We start from the raw sequence: 21,660 nt of genomic DNA on the forward strand, positions 1-21,660 counted from the left end.
TATTAGTATGATACCTAAATTAACTAATGTTAACTGTAATTGTAAAACTTATTTTTAAAAACTTCATGTAAAGTGTTACTTTAATTTGATTAAGATATTGAAAAACAAATAAAGCAAACATAAAAATTAAATAAAAAAGTGCAATTTTTTTTAACAATCAAAGAACAGTGTCAGTTGAAACATATTCACAAGATGATACACATAAATAACTACATGTTGATAACTAAATTAAGACTAAAGTAGAGGATAAAGAAAAAGGTAAAAAAATATCAGAATGACACATGCCTTCCAATGCTACGCTCTCCAGTCAAGCTGCCTTTTCCTAGATATCTTTTCTTAAATATCTGACATCATTATACATCTATGAAGGTTCTCAAACCATAAATGAATACACATTAACTATATAAATGTATTGAGTATATTCAATTTATATTGTATATTTACGTAAAGATACAGCTAAATAAGACCTTTATGAGGCTACATTCCACCGAGGGTAAGATAAAACAAAATGACCATGTTAACGGCGGTTACACATCTCACACACACACACACACACACACACACACAAACACCACAACACAGGGTTTTTTTGTGTTTTGCATGTTTTCTTCTCAAATATGTACCTCAGACACACTGGGAAAAAAAACGGAGTGTTTTAACGCAACAGATCATCTTTACAGCATCCCGTCCAGATTCTTCTCGGCCGTCTCCTTGTCGCTGTCGGCAGTGGTCTCCTTAGGGCTGTAAGCGTTGTGATAGTCCTGCAGGATCGTTACGACGTCGTGATGGCCAAAATGAATGGCCTCGTCCATGGGAGTGTTACCCCACCTGTACAGGGATCAAACGGTAAGTTTAAAGCAGGGCTGCCCAAACTCGGGCCTGGAGGGCCGGTGTCCTGAAGAGTTTAGCTCCAACCCCAATTAAACACACCTGACTGAAGCAGCTAATCAAGCTCTTACTAGGCATACTAGAAACTTAAAGGCAGGTGTGTTGTGTTATAGCAATTTTAGATTAAAAGTATTTTTTAAATATTTACCTTATATAAATGTAAAAAAATGTATTATAATAGAATTATAAATTAAACTGATAAAACTAATAAAACTTCAGCATTCATGTAAAAAAATGAATTTAATAAAAAATTATTAACTGTAACCACTGTGATAGAGTTACATTCACAATATTATACTATCCACAACTATTAATATGTTTTTCTTAACTGGAGAAAGTGTTCTATTTGAGATTTGTTCTATTTTGATAGTGATTTATCTATTTGATAAATTAACGGATAGTTAAGTACAGTGAATAGACACATAAATGCATTCAACTATATGAAAATATGTATGAAAATATATTCAAAATGGCTGACAATAAACAAATCAAGATGGTCTCCGAGACAATTTCTTGAATACAACTTTGAGAACATGCTATAATATTGCAGTTTTGCAACAGTCTTGCTATATTTTGTGACCTACCTTTCACATATAGGCGTTTTTAACAGTAATGTTACAAAATAGAATCAGTGTTGTAGTTTCACATTCATACCTGTCTCTGGGCACTGGGTTCACCTTACAAGCCTCTAGGAGAAAACGCACAACCTCAGTGTGACCTGAAACCCACAAAAGGGCACATTAGCAAGATTTCCACTCTGCACATAGAGAAAATGAGGTCAGGCAGAGGAAACAAACAACTAGTCAGAAGTCTGGGGGTTGAAGCACATGATAATATCAACAGTTGCAGAGTTTGATGAGTTCCTGGCACTCCACCTTCAGCAGCAGCTACATGAAGGGCCGTCCGAGAGTCGTAATCTCTCTGCTCCATATCCATTGACGATAGCGCAAACCTGCGCAAAGTGCAAACATACATGAAGTAGGCAGAAACTCAAGGTTTAAATAGCAAATTGTGTTCAGAAAGGCAAAAATAAAAAAAGTGACGACTTAGTGGTGTGGTACCTTCTCAGAGCTGACACGTCTCCTGTGTAGGCCGCAAACAGCAGGTTGATAACCGACTTGACCTGGAAGAAAACAGAGGAGTCGTTTGTGGTACATTAACAACATCAGGACGAAATCATAGCGTTGCCAACTTAGCACAGATCGCTAAAAGATCCAAAAGCCAAAAAAATGACATCAAAGTCAACTTGTGAAACAACAGTTTAAATGTTTTCAAAACGGGGATAAAGAAACAAAAAACACAGAGATAAATAAAATTTGTGTTTATCAATCATTTATTAAACCACATGACAAAATAAAAACAAGTCAACCTAGTTTAAAGGAGATAATCTTATTGGCACAAACAAATGGTTTTTAAAAAGTTGCACTTTTTTCACATTAAGTCACATTTCATAAAGTCAATGATAATACTGAAAGCAAGAAGATCTTATAAATAAAATAAAACATCAAGTTCAAGTAGTCAGTTTAAATGATAGCAAGAGTAAACCATTTCTCAATGGGAAGTAACTTTTAATTCAGTACTTTTTAAGTACATTCATGGATTGGCACAGTGTCAGAAATGATAAGTGAGTCCTTAAACTGACAATATAATGAAATACCTACAGCAAATATTTAATTCAAGTGAAAACTGGGCTAGATACTGGGTTAGATGTAGATGATTTGAGCACAGGATTAAATTTGCATTGTGAAACCATTAGTCACACAATCTTTACTTTACCTGATCACAGTCGACCAGTTTCGCTCTGGTTAGCGTTAATCACTTGTTTGGTTTGTTCTTATACAATGTCTAAACTCCTTCCTTTTATGATTTGCACATAATAAAACATTGTGGCTGCTAGACTAAACCCAAAGGACTGGAATTTATAAAGTCACACTTTAAATTAAAGTAATTAAAAGTTACTTCCCACTGAGAAATGTTTTACACTTGCTATCATTTAAACCGACTACTTGACGTTTTATTTTATTTATAAGATCTTCTTGCTTTCAAGTGACTGGCTTTATTTCAGTATTATCAAAAGTCACAGATTTTGACTGTCTACACTAAACAGTTCTTTCAAATCCATTTACAAGCATTTCTTCACTTGAACCCCAATACTGCCTGAAATAAGTTAACAGAACCTGCACCAAAACTTACATTCAAAATACATTTAGACACATTTAAACATACATTTAGACACATTAGGTAAAAAAGGGGGTCAACGAAAGAGCATAACGTAATTATGTACAAAAAATAAATAAATAAACTGTAAACGTAAAGAATAGTTCTTATGAAGGTATTTGTTGGTTATGCATCAGTTTTCTTAGAAATGTTCTTGGAAAGATGTGTAATTTCTGAGCAGCTAGCAGAAACAAAAAGAATTGCAAAAGTACTTATTGTTTTTAATCAGGCTTCCTGAAATTTTCAGTCAAAACTCAATGTTGCTGTGTTCGGTTGGTTCAGTAGCCAATGAATAATTTACTTCTCTTCTCAGAGGCCTGATATCTCATCACATTAAACAAGTATTTTAATGAAAGGTGGGGGAAAAGAGTCTTAATTTTTACAGTTTTTAATCTAAATACAACGAACAAAGAATCACAATATTACTGTATCGTTACCCAGATATTGATATCATATTGCATTGTTTGGGCCTTGCTGATTCCCCTAACTGTAACATCAAAAAATTGCACGTAAGGTTTAAAGGTCTTTGGCTTGCTTTATAGTGTGCATTTCAGACAAAAAAACTACAAAACCTCCACAAACAAATAAATAACAAAACAATAACAAAAAAACAAAACAAACCAATCCCAACTAAAACAAAAACAACCAAAACAAAATACATTTAAAAAGGCAAAACAAAACACAAAATCAACTAAAACAAAGCAAAACAAAACAAACAAACAACAAACAACAAACAGAAACACAGTTCAAAAAAACAAAACAACCACTCTAATGCCAAAGACTGAAGAACCAAAGAAAATGACTGGATGATAGGCTGACAAAACATGGAAGGAAGGGTGTGCGTGGTTGTCTCTTCTAGTTTCTTTCCGCCACGCTTTCCATCCTATAGACTACAGTGGAAGAACTGTCCTCGCTTGTTTCAGAAGGACAGACCTTTTTCCACACTTTGTCAGTAAGCGCTAGTTCCTTCTGAAGGCTTGTATAGTCCAGCGGTTCGAGATTCTGCTGCTGCTGCGGTTCAATCAATACGGACACGGATAGATTATCAGATTAGATTATTTCATTATGGAATTTGCTGCTTGGATTAGTATAGATGGCAGAGAAAGAAGCATCCTAAATTGAGGCACATGGATGGAAGTGAAGTTTAAAAGCAGAGAGTATGCTGGTCCTCCAGCAGAGGGCAGACAATGAAGAGGAAAAGAAATATGCATTTGCTAAGAGAAGTGAAATGTTCAATAATACAGGTTAACATTGCAGGATAGTTAGCATTATTTGGTTTGTCCGAACACATACATCAAAACATACGCACACACTCTCATTGTCAAAGTAACAGGATCCTTTGCATAAGTTGCACCTAGAGGTGGGATATACAGTGGCCCCAAAAAGTTAATGGATGCTTAATGCACAAATTGAATTGCATTAGATAATAAACTGCATCATTATTTGTTTTGTACAACAACATTCAAATATTTAGAATGGTTATTGCCCACCCCTAGTTGCATCAGTTGCATGATTTCTGTGGTTGGAAGGTCGGATCTGTCACTCACCCGCTGGTCTCCGCCCTCTCGGCGTGGATCCAGTTTCTTGGCAAAATGCCGTAAATTATCATAGTTGTGGAAATTAAAGAGCTGGAGCAGATCCTGAAAGAAAAAGAAGACTTTAATCAATGTGAGCAAGAAAGCCACCATTGTAACAATTCATTAGCTGAGATGATATAGATTTATTACCGTGCAAAACTGGATTCCTCGCACACTATTGCCCAATTTGTCAAGAGGAGGAGACCAACACATAATGCCCATCACATTGGGGACCACCAGCAGGATGCCTCCAGAAACACCTGATTTAGCCGGGAGACCAACCTACAGTACAACACACAACCTGAGTTTGTTGCAGACTGTGAACGTGTTTTTCTTACATTGAACATAAAACCATCAGACATTTCCCCAGGTGTGGACATGTGAAACTCACATGGAAAGCGAACTGTCCAGAGAAGTCGTACATGCCGCAGGAGTGCATGAGACTCAGAGTGTCTCGTACAGCCTCGGGGTTCAGCACACGCTCGCCCGTGATTGGACAGAAGCCGCCGTTTGCCAGGGTAGCTGCCATCACACTGGCACTTTCGCAGGTTACCTCAATGGAGCACAGCTAAAGAAACAAAACAAAAACATTTAAATCATATATTTTCTGATATTTAAATATTAACATTTGCATACTGCATCTAAATATTTAATTGAAATAAATAAATACATATAATAGCACAGAATGCTTAAAGGAATAGTTCACCCAAAAATTAAATATTATGCTGAAAAATTACCCTCAGGCCACCCGAGATGTAGATCTTGGATCATTTGCTCCTATGGATCCTCTGCAGTGAATGGGTGCCGTAAGAATGAGAGTCCAAACAGCTGATAAAAACATAATCCACAATAATCCACACCCCTCCAGTCCATCAATTAACATCTTGAAGCAAAAAGCTGCATGTTTGTAACAAACCAATCCATCATTAAGAGGTTTTAACTTCAAACCATTGCTTCCAGCTAAACTAGACGTCAGACGTCAGACGAGGCGACTATTTCACTGGAAGAAGCAATATTATGGATAGAGGACTCGTATTTTAGCTGGAAGCAATGGTTTGAAGTTAAAAAAGTCTTAATGATGGAGTAGTTTATTACAAACATGCAACTTTTAATCTAATTGATGGTCTGGAGTGGTGTGTATTATTGTGATGTTTTTCGCAGCTGTTCAGACTCTCATTCTGACGGCCCCCATTCACTGCAGAGGATCCATTGGTGAGCAAGTGATGGAATGCTAAACTTATCCAAATCTGTTCAGATGAAAAAAAAACTAAAAACTAATCTACATCTTGGATGGCCTGAGGGCCTGAGGTTCTAATTTACATTTTTTGGTGAACTATTCCTTTCATTCTTTGTTGTATCTATTGAAAAAAATGGTGTAAAATACTTACAAAATCCTACAAAATCTATTTAATGTAGTAATGCGTTAATGTGGAAAATAAGTAACAAGTTAAATGTGGAATCTTTTTAACTTTCTTTAAGTTTGACTATTCAGTAAAATTTCAAAACAGTAACCATACTTTAACATTTAATATTTTTTCTGTATGTGTTACTATAAAAAAAATGTAATACATTTCTTAATTGTTGGAAGCCTACATGTCTATGCACATATTCAACATTCATTTCCAAATTGAAAAATTGTGTGCAAAAAAGGCTGTTTAACTTCTACTAACCTGGAAGTAAAGGTCCAGGATGGAGATCATATCTGTACCCTCTGGGAAACACTGGAAGAATGGGGGGGGGGAAATAAAATTGAATGTTTTTAGTGAATTGTCAATGGTCCCTAATTGCTATAAAATGTTTAAACACATACCTTCTTTTCCTTCAAGTAGTAACCAATGGCAAAGTTTCTGTCACCTGACAGTCGCTCTGACTGAAACCTACCAACAACAAGAAAGTACTTACAGAAAGAACTTTAATTTTAAATGACAATAAAACAACTTTCTTCAATTTTCACAGATACTACTGGTAAATGTAATACACAATTACAAAGAAATGGCAAGCAACAAACTTAAATGTGAATTTTTTAACATACTTCAATAATCGGTTTTATTCACAAAAAATAGTTTCAGTTGATTGTGTTTTGATATTGATAGTTTTATTTAACATATTTGATTACTTTTGTATTTTACATTTTGAAATGTTCATTTGAATACTACTGTTAGATATTTGTACTCTATTGTTTGCTATTTGTTTCTACTGTACTTAATACTTCTACTTAAATATTTACTTAATTGAGAAATATCTGATATTGAGAATAATGAAATTTCACTGCTATCAGCATAAAAAAAACACTTACGTAGCATTGCTAAAACCAACATATTCATTTCCTGCCAAGTTCTTCATAAAGTTCATCACCTAAAACAAAACACTTCATTAAACACAGCAGCTCTCAAAATGATAAACAGTAAAAATCTAAAAAGAGTTATGCTGTACTATTATACTTACATAGTCAAACTTCTCAGCGTTGCTTACGCTTTGCTGAAAGTCAAAAAGAAACTGCATGAATGTGTTATATAATTGAAACAAATTGTTTTGTAGAGTTACACACAAACTTCTTAATGCATAGCCATTCCAGTTAAAGGAAACATTATTAAACTAACACAATATTTATACATAAAAATTAAATATTATGCTGAAAAATTACCCTCAGGCCACCCGAGATGTAGATCTTGGATCATTTGCTCCTATGGATCCTCTGCAGTGAATGGGTGCCGTAAGAATGAGAGTCCAAACAGCTGATAAAAACATAATCCACAATAATACACACCCCCATCAATTAACATCTTGAAGCAAAAAGCTGCATGTTTGTAACAAACCAATCCATCATTAAGAGGTTTTAACTTCAAACCATTGCTTCCAGCTAAACTAGACGTCAGACGTCAGACGAGGCGACTATTTCACTGGAAGAAGCAATATTATGGATAGAGGACTCGTATTTTAGCTGGAAGCAATGGTTTGAAGTTAAAAAAGTCTTAATGATGGAGTAGTTTATTACAAACATGCAACTTTTAATCTAATTGATGGTCTGGAGTGGTGTGTATTATTGTGATGTTTTTCTCAGCTGTTCAGACTCTCATTCTGACGGCACCCATTCACTGCAGAGGATCCATTGGTGAGCAAGTGATGGAATGCTAAACTTATCCAAATCTGTTCAGATGAAAAAAAAACTAAAAACTAATCTACATCTTGGATGGCCTGAGGGCCTGAGGTTCTAATTTACATTTTTTGGTGAACTATTCCTTTCATTCTTTGTTGTATCTATTGAAAAAAATGGTGTAAAATACTTACAAAATCCTACAAAATCTATTTAATGTAGTAATGCGTTAATGTGGAAAATAAGTAACAAGTTAAATGTGGAATCTTTTTAACTTTCTTTAAGTTTGACTATTCAGTAAAATTTCAAAACAGTAACCATACTTTAACATTTAATATTTTTTCTGTATGTGTTACTATAAAAAAAATGTAATACATTTCTTAATTGTTGGAAGCCTACATGTCTATGCACATATTCAACATTCATTTCCAAATTGAAAAATTGTGTGCAAAAAAGGCTGTTTAACTTCTACTAACCTGGAAGTAAAGGTCCAGGATGGAGATCATATCTGTACCCTCTGGGAAACACTGGAAGAATGGGGGGGGGGAAATAAAATTGAATGTTTTTAGTGAATTGTCAATGGTCCCTAATTGCTATAAAATGTTTAAACACATACCTTCTTTTCCTTCAAGTAGTAACCAATGGCAAAGTTTCTGTCACCTGACAGTCGCTCTGACTGAAACCTACCAACAACAAGAAAGTACTTACAGAAAGAACTTTAATTTTAAATGACAATAAAACAACTTTCTTCAATTTTCACAGATACTACTGGTAAATGTAATACACAATTACAAAGAAATGGCAAGCAACAAACTTAAATGTGAATTTTTTAACATACTTCAATAATCGGTTTTATTCACAAAAAATAGTTTCAGTTGATTGTGTTTTGATATTGATAGTTTTATTTAACATATTTGATTACTTTTGTATTTTACATTTTGAAATGTTCATTTGAATACTACTGTTAGATATTTGTACTCTATTGTTTGCTATTTGTTTCTACTGTACTTAATACTTCTACTTAAATATTTACTTAATTGAGAAATATCTGATATTGAGAATAATGAAATTTCACTGCTATCAGCATAAAAAAAACACTTACGTAGCATTGCTAAAACCAACATATTCATTTCCTGCCAAGTTCTTCATAAAGTTCATCACCTAAAACAAAACACTTCATTAAACACAGCAGCTCTCAAAATGATAAACAGTAAAAATCTAAAAAGAGTTATGCTGTACTATTATACTTACATAGTCAAACTTCTCAGCGTTGCTTACGCTTTGCTGAAAGTCAAAAAGAAACTGCATGAATGTGTTATATAATTGAAACAAATTGTTTTGTAGAGTTACACACAAACTTCTTAATGCATAGCCATTCCAGTTAAAGGAAACATTATTAAACTAACACAATATTTATACATAGCCATTATAGACTGAGATTCTATAAATTAGATTGACAGTTGAAGTAAAAAAAAAAATCTCTACAGCTTGAGAAGCATTTCAAGTGAAGAATGGAAAAAATAAAGGATTCTAGCTCACTAGATTTGAGTAACATCATTGAAAGAAATAAAGGCAAACAGTGTTTGTGTCCAAGTAAGTACTATTATTGCTGTGGAATCACAAATGTAAGTTGTTAAAGGGGTGTGGGAAAATCAGACAAAACTAAAAGTTTAAAAAAAAACACTAAATTGTCAAGTAATTTGAACTGTGTGCTGTCTGTAAGTATGTTTTAGTAGAGTTCTAAAGAAACTCATGTAATGCATTGATTTGAGGCTCTAAAATAATTTTTTCCACATTGAAGAAATGTTTATTTACACACAAAAAATAGTACTGTATCTTACTAAATACTTGAATTTTGAAGTTAAAAAGACTAAAAATTAAAACAAAAATAAAGCTGGATTCTGAAGTAATTAAACAAAATTACATTAGATTTTCTGTCAAAGCAATGCATTTGTCAGACTTGCGCTAATGTAGCTTAGCGTTAGGCTTGGTTTGAAATTTGTTCAATGAGGAAAAACAAATAAATGAAAGGGAAATTACCAACGTCATTGACCTGTTGGAGGGTCAAAATTTCCCACAGTTCCTAATGCTGTAAAATACGCAACAACAATAAAACCACAAAAAGCCTTCACACAGACATCACATATTACCATCTCGACAGGCCTGAGAAAGATGCGTATCATGCAGAGGATTTACCTTTAACACCACAAACGGTCATCACAAATTCATCAATTACTAAAAAAAGTTAGCTTGTTATAAACACATACTTGTACATGTTTGCAATATTGTTTATAATAGTGTTAACAGGTCAACAAAGCCCTGCATTTCTAATGGAGGGTTTAGCAAGGATGCTAACTACAGATTGTGACTATTTTCTAACATTCTGACTGCTCTCAGAAGAATAAAAACATTTGATATATATATATAGCGTATTTTGTCTTCCTCTCATCTCTCGTTTTGTTTCTAAAGTGGTCATTCTTCAATCACATTGCTCTTTCAAATTCGTTCTTTCTCGCAATGGTTTGCTCTTTTTCCCTTATCTTCCCCCCTCCCACTTCTATTTCTCTCTTCAATATAATCCTTTCAGCGTGATTATTCATAACCTTAATCTGATGAGAGAGGGAAAGTAATCAGATTAAATCCATTCGTCCCTCTGATCCGTTCTCATGTCAAACATCCACAAACACATCAAGCTAAACATTCGGCAAGGCACTTTTAGGTTATCAAATTAGGAAAAAAACAGGAACGCACAGCTATAGCAGATTTGGGCCCCCATTTTATCAAAAAAGGATGTAAAGATGAGAATGTGGTTTACCTTGAGGAGAGAAGTGCAAACTATGGCGCCAGCGTTTACCATGGGATTATGAGGTTTATCTGAAAAAATAGATGAATCAATCAATAAACAAAGATGACTGTGAGCGTATGAAGCTTGTTTTTGGGAACATTAAAGGAACAGTTCACCCAAAAATGAAAGTTTTCTGGAAATGTTCTCACCCTCAGGCCATCCAAGATGTAGACGAGTTTGCTTTTTCACTGGAACAGGTTTGGATAAATTTAGCATCGCATCACTTGCTCATCAATGGATCCGCTGCAGTGAATGGGTGCCGTCAGAATGAGAGTCCAAACAGCTGATGTTAACATCATCTTGTGAAACCAAAAGTTGTGTTTATAAGAAACAAATCCATCATTAAGAGTTTTTTCATTTTTAACCTTTGCTTTTGGCTACAATAGGAGTTCTCTATTAATAATATTGCTTTTTCCAGTGAAACAGTCATCTCGTTTGAATCAGGAAAGAAATCTGCACAGATCAAGCACCGTTTACAAGCGAAAACAGTCCAAAAGAGTTCTAAACAAATATGTAGGTGGATTTTGATATGAGAGGACAACAGGAGATGGACTTTTTCACTGGAGGAAGCATTATTATGGATTATGGGTATTTTGGCCTCATGCACCAGTTTAATAAAAAAATTTAAAAAACCTTAACGACTGATTTGTTTACTACAAACATGCATATTTTCAATTCACTAGATGTTAACTGATGGACTGGAGTGGATTATTTGTGGATTATTGTGATGTTTTTATCAGCTGTTTGGACTCTCATTCTGACGGCACCCATTCACTGCAGAGGATCCATTTCTCCAAACCTGCTCAGGTGAACAAAACAAACTCATCTACGTCTTGGGTGCCCTAAGAGTGAGTACATTTTTTTTTTAGCAAATTTTCATTTTTGGGTGAACTATTCCTTTTTTAGTTTTTTTATTTACCATCTTCGTTAAGAAAGAGTTTGTTGAAACGCAGACCGCTGGGTTCCTTCCCTATAAATCGGTGCACGTATTCAGTGCCGTGATCGTGAACAGCAACTGCGTATTTTAATGGTTTCACGCACGATTGCAGACAAAATGGAACTTTCGTGTCACCTGCCGTGTACCTGTAACACACAAAACATCCGGTTTAGATTTTCAACAGAGCTTGGCATAAATGTTTGAGAAAACAAATTATGTTTACCAGAAAATATTAACAAAAATGAAGCGAAATCAAAACAATGTAGCAATTGTACTAAAGACAGAAATCTCACCGTTGGCCATCTACAGTGCACAGGGCAACGCCCCAGAGATTAGGGCTAAATTTAGCTAGTTGAGGAATGTAATCTGCCACCTAATACAATAAAAATGTGACAAAACAGAATGTAAAATAATCAGTAAAAAACAAATAGTATCAGAGATTCACACTGTGTTGGATTATCTTATTTTATAACTGTACCTGGCCACCCGACAGTGATTTAGCACTCTCATAAATTTGATCGATGTGAGAGGTGAATGACTGAAAGTCAGGAATGACAAACTTTTTCCGGAATGCCTGCGTTAGCAACACAATGTTGCTTTGCACACACCTATAGGAAGAAAAGTGAAGATTATGATTTATCTTTATTAGCATCAGTATGTTCATCCAAATCCAAACAAACATGAACACTTACATAAAAAAAATATATATATATTAAATACTGAATACAATATCTTCACTGACAACTACAATATAACCACAGGTCACTCAAAAAAAAAATTTGGTAGTATAAAAACCTGTATGATGTAGTGTTGTTTTAGTATTACTTACTATTATAGTTTTTGTTTTTTAATTGGATTTTATTTTTAGATTTTCCATTTTCACTGTAAGTTTTAGTAATTTTGTTGTGTTTATCATTTGTATTTTTACGTTTTAAATAAGTAGTTGATGTAGTTTTAGTTATTTTACTATTTAAAATTAAACTAAACATTATTTTAGGTTAACCAAAAAAATTATATATGTATGGTTTTAGTTTTAGAAACAATAATAACAAACCTGATATGATGGTATGTTCAGGCCTTAAGCCATTTTTCTCTATTTTCTGAGTGAAACTGAATAATTAATATACTGCAGGACTATAACAGGCCTTTAAAAAACTCAGTGACCCCTGATTTGATGTGTCCTTGGAAAATGGCTGATCTATGAAAGCTCATGCTTAAAGGGATAGTTCACCCAAACATTTTTATTCTGTCATTAATTACTCACTCTCATGTCGTTTCAAACCTGTAAGACCTTCGTTCATCTTCAGAACACAATTTAAGATGTTTTGGATGGAATGTCTGAACCTGCATAGACAGCAACACAACGCTGTTTACAGGGTGATGCGAAGGAGACGAATTGTTGAATAAAGTCGTTTTTTTTTCCTTTTGCACACAAAAAGTATTCTTGTAGCTTTGTATAATTGCGGATGAACCACTGATGTCACAAGGATTATTTTACTGATCTCCTTGCTACATTTCTGGACTTGGGAACATTTCAGTTGTGTTGCTGTCTATGCAGGGTCAGACAGCTCTCAGATTCCATCAAAAATATCTTAATTTGTGTTCCGAAGATGAACGAAGGTCTTAAGGGTTTGAAACGACATGAGGGTGAGTAATTAATGACTGAATTTTCATTTTTGGGTGAACTATCCCTTTAAGTAACGGTGACGGGTTTCAGCCATCTCAATAGTACACTGACTGCAGCAACTTCATGTTTGAAGGCTACATATGTTAAATGGATGCTCAAAAATAATCCAGGAACTAGAAAACAAACAAAAAAAAACACTACAGCCAATATATTCTTATTAAACAAAAAAACGAAGTCAGTTGTCATTTCATCCTTTAAGCAAACAGGGTTAAGTTTAATATTGCCCATTTATTTACTTTTTGAAGAGATGTCGATCCAGAGCACCATCTGATGTGGTCTTCAGGGTGACTTTTAACATCTCCATACACTCCTTAAGACGAGGGTCTCCAGTACGCAGACCTGTGGCTTTCAGCGCCTGAAAAACAACAACATTTAGCCTAAATTTACAACAAATCTTGTGTTTTGTTTAAAACCCAATGAACTTGAAAACTGACACAACTATTTGGTCTATAAACCAAGATATGTGTTATAAGAGATACGGTAGCGATAGCCTTGCTCTTCTTGGCCAGCTGGTGTTTGGTTTTACCGTGGTAAATTTGTGAGCTGGAATTTTCTCCTGGCCATCTGCAATGGTGTAAAACAGCAGATCTTCCAGGCTGGGCAAAATGCCTGCCTTCCTTCTCCTGTGATGTGAACAGATACACAGAGAATACAGTAAGCAGACAGAAAACTAAAATAGACGGTATACTCAACAAAAAGGGTTTATCAGCAGCAGGAGATGTCGTACTGAAATTCCATGTCATTTTAGTTTCAGAATTATTACTCGCAAAATGCCAGTCAGTAGGTTTCAGATTGGATAACAAAGTTGTTTTTGAATTAAACCAATTTCATCTTCTTTGTAATTTTCAAAAAATGTCAGACCCAAAATATACTCTATGCCAGTGTTTCCCAACCGGGGTTATTTGGATAATTGGTAAAAAAAATAAAAATAAAAAAAAGTTAAATATCTTAACCCTACCGTTAGACCTACCTGAAAAACTAAAAAGCAATTTATTTAATTCAAAGGCCTGTCGTTATTTTTTATTTGTGCTATCATTATTCATTTCTTTATTTGTTCTTATTTTATTACTGACTGCTTACTTCTCATTTTTTATTCAATTTAAAGTTTGAAATCAAGCCATCTCGTGCTACTGCACCAAAATTACCCCACTGTAAACTTAAAAAAAACACTGAGTGAGCAAAAATTTGTGAGATAGCTAGTTATAATGGTAATTAAATAATGTTTACATATGCATAAAAGCCTACATTAAAATCTGTCATATAAATTGGTCTCTTCATTAGAAATTAGCCTACTGATTGCAATTAAAAATATCTGTATGACATTATATTCTGCAGTTCTTCCCTGTTGTACCGAATATCTATACTTTTCAAATTATATCAAAGTTAGAAATTCAAATATTGTGACAAAATAAATTTTGTAGGGTACCACAAGTTTGTCAAATTTTCCAAAGGGTGCCGCGACTAAAAAAAAAGTTGGGAAACACTGCTCTATGCAAGTAAAAAGTCGCATTCTCAAAGTCTGCCATTAGGGGTGCTTCTTCTTGGTCAGTTTTACACAAGGTATTTAGAATTGAGTTAAGGTGATTAACTGTTAGTTAGCTAGATCACATCAACATAAGCATATCTGCTTATGGGAAGAGTGAAGGGAAAATGCGTTTTACCCCTGACTGACATTGTGAGATCATCTGAAACCCTTTTTTTTCTCAGAAAAAAGGTTAGTCTGTTAGAAAAGGTGGTTATTTAACATTATTCAGGTTTGCAAAAGTTAACATGTTAAGCAGGAGCCAAGTAAAGCATTTGGGAATAACACGTCCAAGGACTTCCTACAGTAGGTTCAGAAGTTCCAATGGATTGCATTCTGGGATAGCTACACAATACAGGCTTTGAAAGCACTCTGGTTTACAGTCTGACCACAAACCATCCAGAAATGAACTTAAGAGTGTCTGGACATTATTTACGTTGGTGGAAAACTACTGTTCTAAATACATTGTTGGTTGAAACAATGGCCACCAATAGCGGCTCAAGACCTTTGTGATGTCATTTCGGGATGATACATATGGTTTTAGAACACAGAATGGGAATGTTCTTCAGCGGGGATAACAAAGCATAGCGTTTTGTAAGAAATAACTGGAAGAAAGAAAAAAAAAAACACACCAAATAAAATGAACCAGATACTTACACAACAAATGCAAAGTATGCAGACAACCAAAAGAGAGAGAGAGAGAGAGAGAGAGATAGAAAAAGAAATAACAGAAATTAATGAGACATCCAGACATATAAAACACTGGAAAAATAAATAAACACATAGGAATGCATATGTATTATTTACGCAGTTTCTAAAACCAAACTGACCTCTGATTTAATTAAAATAGAGATACTAGGTTAGTTAATGACATACCCACAAAGCACAAATCAAATTATAACAAAAATTATTTTAATGATACTACTGTTTATAGCTTTTGGAAATGACACAGAGGGGAAATAAATCTCAAAACATTAAAATTTTGGTTGATAAATCGGTTTTGGAGATTTCAGCCTACAGTCCAGACCAGTGCTGGGGAAAGTTACTTTTCATTTCATTTCATTTCTTTATAAAGCACAATTAAACACAACAAAAGATGAGACTGTAACTCAGATTTAAAATCACATACGGAAGACACAGATAAGGGAAGACTGTTCCATAGCCTAGGCTAGGACTGGACACTGCAAACATCTCTAAACTTCTATCTTGATCTTGGATATGACAGAGTAATACTGACTGAGGATCGCAAGCATCTTTTAAAACTTTTAAAAGTAATACATTACAATATGGAGTTACTCCATAAAAAGTAACTAATTGCATTACTCAGTTACTTTTTATGCAAGTAATGCATTACGTTACTTTTGCATTACTTTTTTGTCACCTGGGCTGGGCTTGCTTATTTGTTTTTAATAACAAAAAAGCAAAAGGTAATATATTTGGCAATTGTAAAGGCCCTTTCACACCAAAAGTGAAATGAATAAGCCTCAGCCTCACTCCCCATTTCTCTCAACACAGGGACGGGCATGTCAGTGAATATTGTATATTGTTCTAAATTTAAAAGTAATGCATTAGTTTACTAGTTACTTGAAAAAAGTAATCTGATTACGTAACTTGTAATGCGTTACCCCAACACTGGTCCAGACTAGGCTTGCCGCGATAGACGGTGCTGACGGTGATACCGGTGTTAAGCCTCAACACCGGTTACGTCACTTGCCCACCGCGTTTAGATTCCGACCCCCACCGTCGTTTAGATTTTTTATAGTAATAAAAATTATTTAGTTCAGTAAAAGAACAGACACCACAATTAAAAACTGAACGTGGCTGCTTCAAAGCAGCGTGCTGAACGACAGTAGCATCACAGATCAGATTTCATTTCTCCAGTGAGGAGAGGGAGTCGAGCTGACTGACAAAAAGAGTGAGTTGACGTGAGACAGACAAGAAGATGGCGGATGATTTAGTTTCGAAACGAAATGCAAAAGCGCCTGTTTGGCAATATTTTGGATTTTGAAAACCTGTTGACTTCTGCCGTTTATTTATTTATTTTTAAAACATTCGTTTCTTATTTAATTGGCTCCACATTGTTTGCTGATTTTTACTTTATTTAAACCTTTTGTCATTTTATTTTATTTGACATTCGTTTTGCTAATAAACGTTCTACGTTTTTTATTTATTTGGTTATATATTATACAATTTGACTTATTTCCAGTTTTGTATACTTAACTTTATGTAAGTTATTTGTTATTTTATATTAGGCATAGTCTGCCCTATAGCATGGTGTATTATTATTTGTTTTGTTAATACAAGTTCTATGTTTTATATATAGGCTAAAGTGAGTTTGACGTTGTATTTTGTTGTTGCATTCAAGCAATTGACGCCGGACAGCCGCTATTTCAAAAGTGAACGTAAAATGCGCATGGCGCTTTTAAGCTATTTAAAAGCGAAGGAAAGCGAGGAAAAGAGGGAAAATTCAAACGAATAATTGCTTTACTCCGAACTGCCGCTATTTGAAAGTGAAAGTAAAATGCACACACCACTTTTACAAGCTATTTAAAAGCGAAGGAAAGCGAGGAAAAAGAGGAACGCCCCCGCCCCCACGGTGATACCGGTATTACCGGGGTTGTCACACGTCGATTAACCAGTGGGAACATTTCTTCAACGGCACAACCCTAGTCCAGACTATTGCTAAAAAGCTATCAGACACACACTATTGTGTACAAACACAGCCAGCGCTCTGATGACCTGGCAAGGTATTAAACTAGGACACGTAACCTGACGAGAGCAGCCACCCCTCCCGTCCCAAAGGCGAGATAAGCCTTCACTTCCTAGCAAGGTCTCAGTTCTGATCCTCGCTAATGCACCACGCCAAACGTACTCTCTGATGCCGCTATTTTTACACACTGGAAATAATCCACTTGATGACACAGCTAAATAAACACTCTGTTTATTTGCTTTAATGATGGGATGAGTTACGTGAGATGAGAAAAGTTGATTAGCATCCCCACTGGATTGCTTCTGAAATGTATAAACAATTATACTTCTATTTTAAAGTGTCACCATTTTTCAAAACATAATACGTACACCTCTTATAAGTGTTTTTTGTTCTTCTTTTTTGCTAATCTACTTGTAAACAACATACAGACCCTTACAAAAAGTACTGTGGTGGTACCACGGTACTGAATGATTACCATATTCAAGTACAATGTGAATATTTTTAAAAGAGTTCATCTGTGTGGTAGGTTAAAAAATGAGAGAAAGAGACATAGGCTACGTGTGTAATATTTGTGTATTTGTAAGAGAAGAGGATGAGGATGTTAACTGACTTGGAGGCAGTCACATCTGGCTATAGATGTTCTGCCTGATGTGTTATTGATTGTGGTTTATTTTAAAGGATTTGCTATTTCAGTTGTTTTATGTTACTATATTTTGTACCTGTATGCATGTATGGTTGTACTGCTGCCTATCTTGGCCAATGAGTTTCCTCCTGGTTAAATAAAGGTAAAGAAGAAGAAGAAGGTTTCATGTTTATGTGGGGAAATGTCTGAAAATGCCTCCAGAAGAATTGCAAACCATGTCAAAACATCCTTGTGGGGACAGCTGTGTGTGTGTGTGTGTGTGTGCGTGCGTGTGTGTGAACACGTGTAAGTTAAATGATTCTGTAACAATATCTTCATCATCTTCTTCCACTTCAACAAGAATTGGTCAAACAACCAGCAAAACAGCTGATATTCACATAGAATCGCATGCTTATAGATCCACTGCAACATATTTTGGCTTGCAGCGAATAAAACACCAGAAAATGAACCAGCTGCCACAAACTGAAAAATACCGTGGTATGGTATTACCATGGTTTTCTAATCGAATATCCCACTATACACGCACAAAAAAAACAAAATGTGAAATGCTCGCAGGATTCATTTGGCTCAAGATGGTGGGCACAAACTGGCACAATTTCACTGCAGCAATGCACGCAGAGATGTCAGCGTGACACACACACACACACACACACTGACTCATGTGTCAGCTGGTGCCGTCATGTCAGATAAACCTCGGATGTCAGAGTATGAGATGATTCATTTTACACTCCCTTTAGTGTTCACAGGGTTTGCGTTGAGACCAACAAAAACCACTTAACTAAGTAAAATTAGCATTTATTTTAGTATATAAATCTAAGAGTATGAAAATGACATATGCACAATATATGGTTTAAATTACTGATATCTAAAAAGGCATATTTTTAAATGATCAATTGGAAACCGATATAACGATTATAACTGATATAAATATAATGATTACGATGATTACATTAGCGCCCACACTAAACAACTATAATGTTCTTTTTATTATGATCTCACAAAATGTGAAATGACTATTTCCATTCGCTGCTCGCAGGATTCATTTGGCTCAAGATGGTGGGCACAAACTGGCACAATTTCACTGCAGCAATGCACGCAGAGATGTCAGCGTGACACACACACACACACACTGACTCATGTGTCAGCTGGTGCCGTCATGTCAGATAAACCTCGGATGTCAGAGTATGAGATGATTCATTTTACACTCCCTTTAGTGTTCACAGGGTTTGCGTTGAGACCAACAAAAACCACTTAACTAAGTAAAATTAGCATTTATTTTAGTATATAAATCTAAGAGTATGAAAATGACATATGCACAATATATGGTTTAAATTACTGATATCTAAAAAGGCATATTTTTAAATGATCAATTGGAAACCGATATAACGATTATAACGGATATAAATATAATGATTACGATGATTACATTAGCGCCCACACTAAACAACTATAATGTTCTTTTTATTATGATCTCGCACTGCAGATTTGTCATCTGCCTCTTTAAATGTGCGAGTTGGATGAATTCTGATTGGCTGATTGGAAGTTTTTATTGTTCATCAGCAAGAAAGAATCATTCTGAAAGTGATTCTAACGATATTGTTTCTCTGCGCCATTATTGTTATAATTGACTGGTATTCCGTATTCCAATAAAATTACAGCGATTATTAAACATTTATAATTTTAGTTATCATTACAGTTTGTGATTGGTGAGAAAGGGCCTTCAGAATGTGATTTTTTAAACTCTTTTTGTAAGCTAGGTTTGTAAGTGCAGCAGAATTAGTTTCACTTTTGGTGAAAATTTGTAGAAACTCCCAATTTTGCTGATTCCTTTAGAAATGACTAGATTTCGTTTGAAATTTTTTGTCGTGCAACAATAAATGTTATAATATTGGATAATATTTCAATGCTCGAGTTCATTTGAAATTTGGGATTAAAAATTTATCGGTAATCAACATTTAAAGGGGTCATATTATGCGATTTCAATTTTTCCTTTCTCTTTGGAGTGCTACAAGCTCTTGGTGCATAAAGAAGATCTGTAAAGTTGCAAAGACTAAAGTCTCAAATCCAAAGAGATATTCTTTATAAAAGGTAAGAGTCAGCCACGCCTACCTAAAACTGTCTGCCAGGTGAAAAATCAAAGTCATAACACCAATTATCTGGTGCAAATACATTTGAATAAACACGCTTTGTCTGGTGTAAAAATGAAGCTATCAAGAGGCCACATGCTGGGTAAACTCCCTCAGGACAGAAGCCTGACACCCACACATTACAGTGTAGAGAATAAGATCGAGGCCCTGTATAAAAATTTTACAATTTTAAATATTAAAATATACAATAATTATAATATGAAAAACGCTTTAATTAAACATTTTACAATTTAATAAAAATATTTAAAAATATAGAACTCATATATCATATAGAATACAGGATTGACATCATCAGGTGATTTTAATTAGTCTACCATTAATTTATGCAAATAAAGAGCATTTTAAAAATAGAATAGTCAATACAGGTTGATCAGTTACTGATTCTTAACATTTGGTCTCCTCTAAAATATTTTGGTTAGAAATATCTGAAAGATTCTAGAACATTCCAAAGGTCCATTATCCTGATTCATACCAAGAAATGCATTGTTTCAATTTTAAAAAATGCTTCAAATGTATCAAAACCCACCCTTAAAAGCCCAACCTTTCCGATTATTCAGAGGACATCAGAGACGCCTCTGGGATGTGGCCCCCATCCATTGTACAAGCTCTTTCTCTTTCTGCACTCTGTCCTAAACATCTCGACCACCTTATGGTTCATCTAAAATATCTAAAGCTATAAATATACCAGAAAAATCCCCACACCCATCATCGTGAACTAGGCCGAGGAATCATGTGTAGGGAATGTGGGGCCCCCATATGTATGAATGAATGAATGAATGAATGAATGGAATCCACCAAATTTTAAAGTGAAACCAAACCTGCTATCAATCAACCCCCCTCTTATCAAGCAGTGCACTCTGTCCTAAACATCTCGACCACCTTATGGTTCATCTAAAATATCTAAAGCTATAAATATACCAGAAAAATCCCCACACCCATCATCGTGAACTAGGCCGAGGAATCATGTGTAGGGAATGTGGGGCCCCCATATGAATGAATGAATGAATGAATGAATGGAATCCACCAAATTTTAAAGTGAAACCAAACCTGCTATCAATCAACCCCCCTCTTATCAAGCAGGTTTTCAGCTCTACTCACTTCTCGTTGGCCGCATCTGTCTGCATGCACAGAGATCGTCTGTGTGAAGACGCGCATCCTCCGGCGGCGGCTGTATTATTTTTCCAAAGGCGCCTTAGACTGGGCTTGCAGAACTCCTTTAACGCCCTCGAGAACCTAAACTGTAACATTTCAAACTCGACAAGCTAAACAGAATGATTTCCGACAATAACGCTAGTAATATTACACCGTATGTTATGAGAATGTCGCTCTTTCAGACAGTCGTGCCGATTTCTCCACTCGTCTCTCGGTGCGTATTTAGTATTCACGGGACAGA

At 35.0% G+C, this 21,660-nt stretch overlaps 1 protein-coding gene across 4 annotated transcripts; it reads right to left on the bottom strand.

Annotated features, from left to right (window-relative positions):
* Positions 1–153: 153 nt before the first annotated feature.
* LOC107600978 (glutaminase kidney isoform, mitochondrial-like) lies at positions 154–21,660 on the bottom strand. 4 transcript variants are annotated; one of them, XM_016292979.1, is made up of 18 exons: positions 21,366–21,660; positions 13,772–13,862; positions 13,482–13,600; positions 12,037–12,166; positions 11,852–11,931; positions 11,541–11,704; positions 10,592–10,650; positions 9,028–9,060; positions 8,879–8,937; positions 8,393–8,459; positions 8,253–8,303; positions 5,074–5,250; positions 4,833–4,964; positions 4,653–4,745; positions 1,950–2,011; positions 1,764–1,840; positions 1,543–1,606; positions 154–828 (listed from the first exon to the last, which is right to left on the bottom strand). In XM_016292979.1, exons 1-18 carry the CDS (start codon positions 21,512–21,514, stop codon positions 675–677), a joined length of 1,761 nt encoding a protein of 586 aa, XP_016148465.1. In that variant the 5' UTR covers positions 21,515–21,660; the 3' UTR covers positions 154–674. The 4 variants fall into 4 exon arrangements, with proteins under 4 accessions (XP_016148465.1, XP_016148464.1, XP_016148467.1 ...); XM_016292978.1 differs by having other exon boundaries at positions 13,772–13,868; XM_016292981.1 differs by lacking the exons at positions 154–828; positions 1,543–1,606; positions 1,764–1,840; positions 1,950–2,011 and adding an exon at positions 3,860–4,116 and having other exon boundaries at positions 13,772–13,868.

The sequence above is a fragment of the Sinocyclocheilus grahami genome, unplaced genomic scaffold (assembly GCF_001515645.1).
Source record: "Sinocyclocheilus grahami isolate Dianchi unplaced genomic scaffold, SAMN03320097.WGS_v1.1 scaffold295.1, whole genome shotgun sequence".
Lineage (NCBI taxonomy): Eukaryota > Metazoa > Chordata > Actinopteri > Cypriniformes > Cyprinidae > Sinocyclocheilus > Sinocyclocheilus grahami.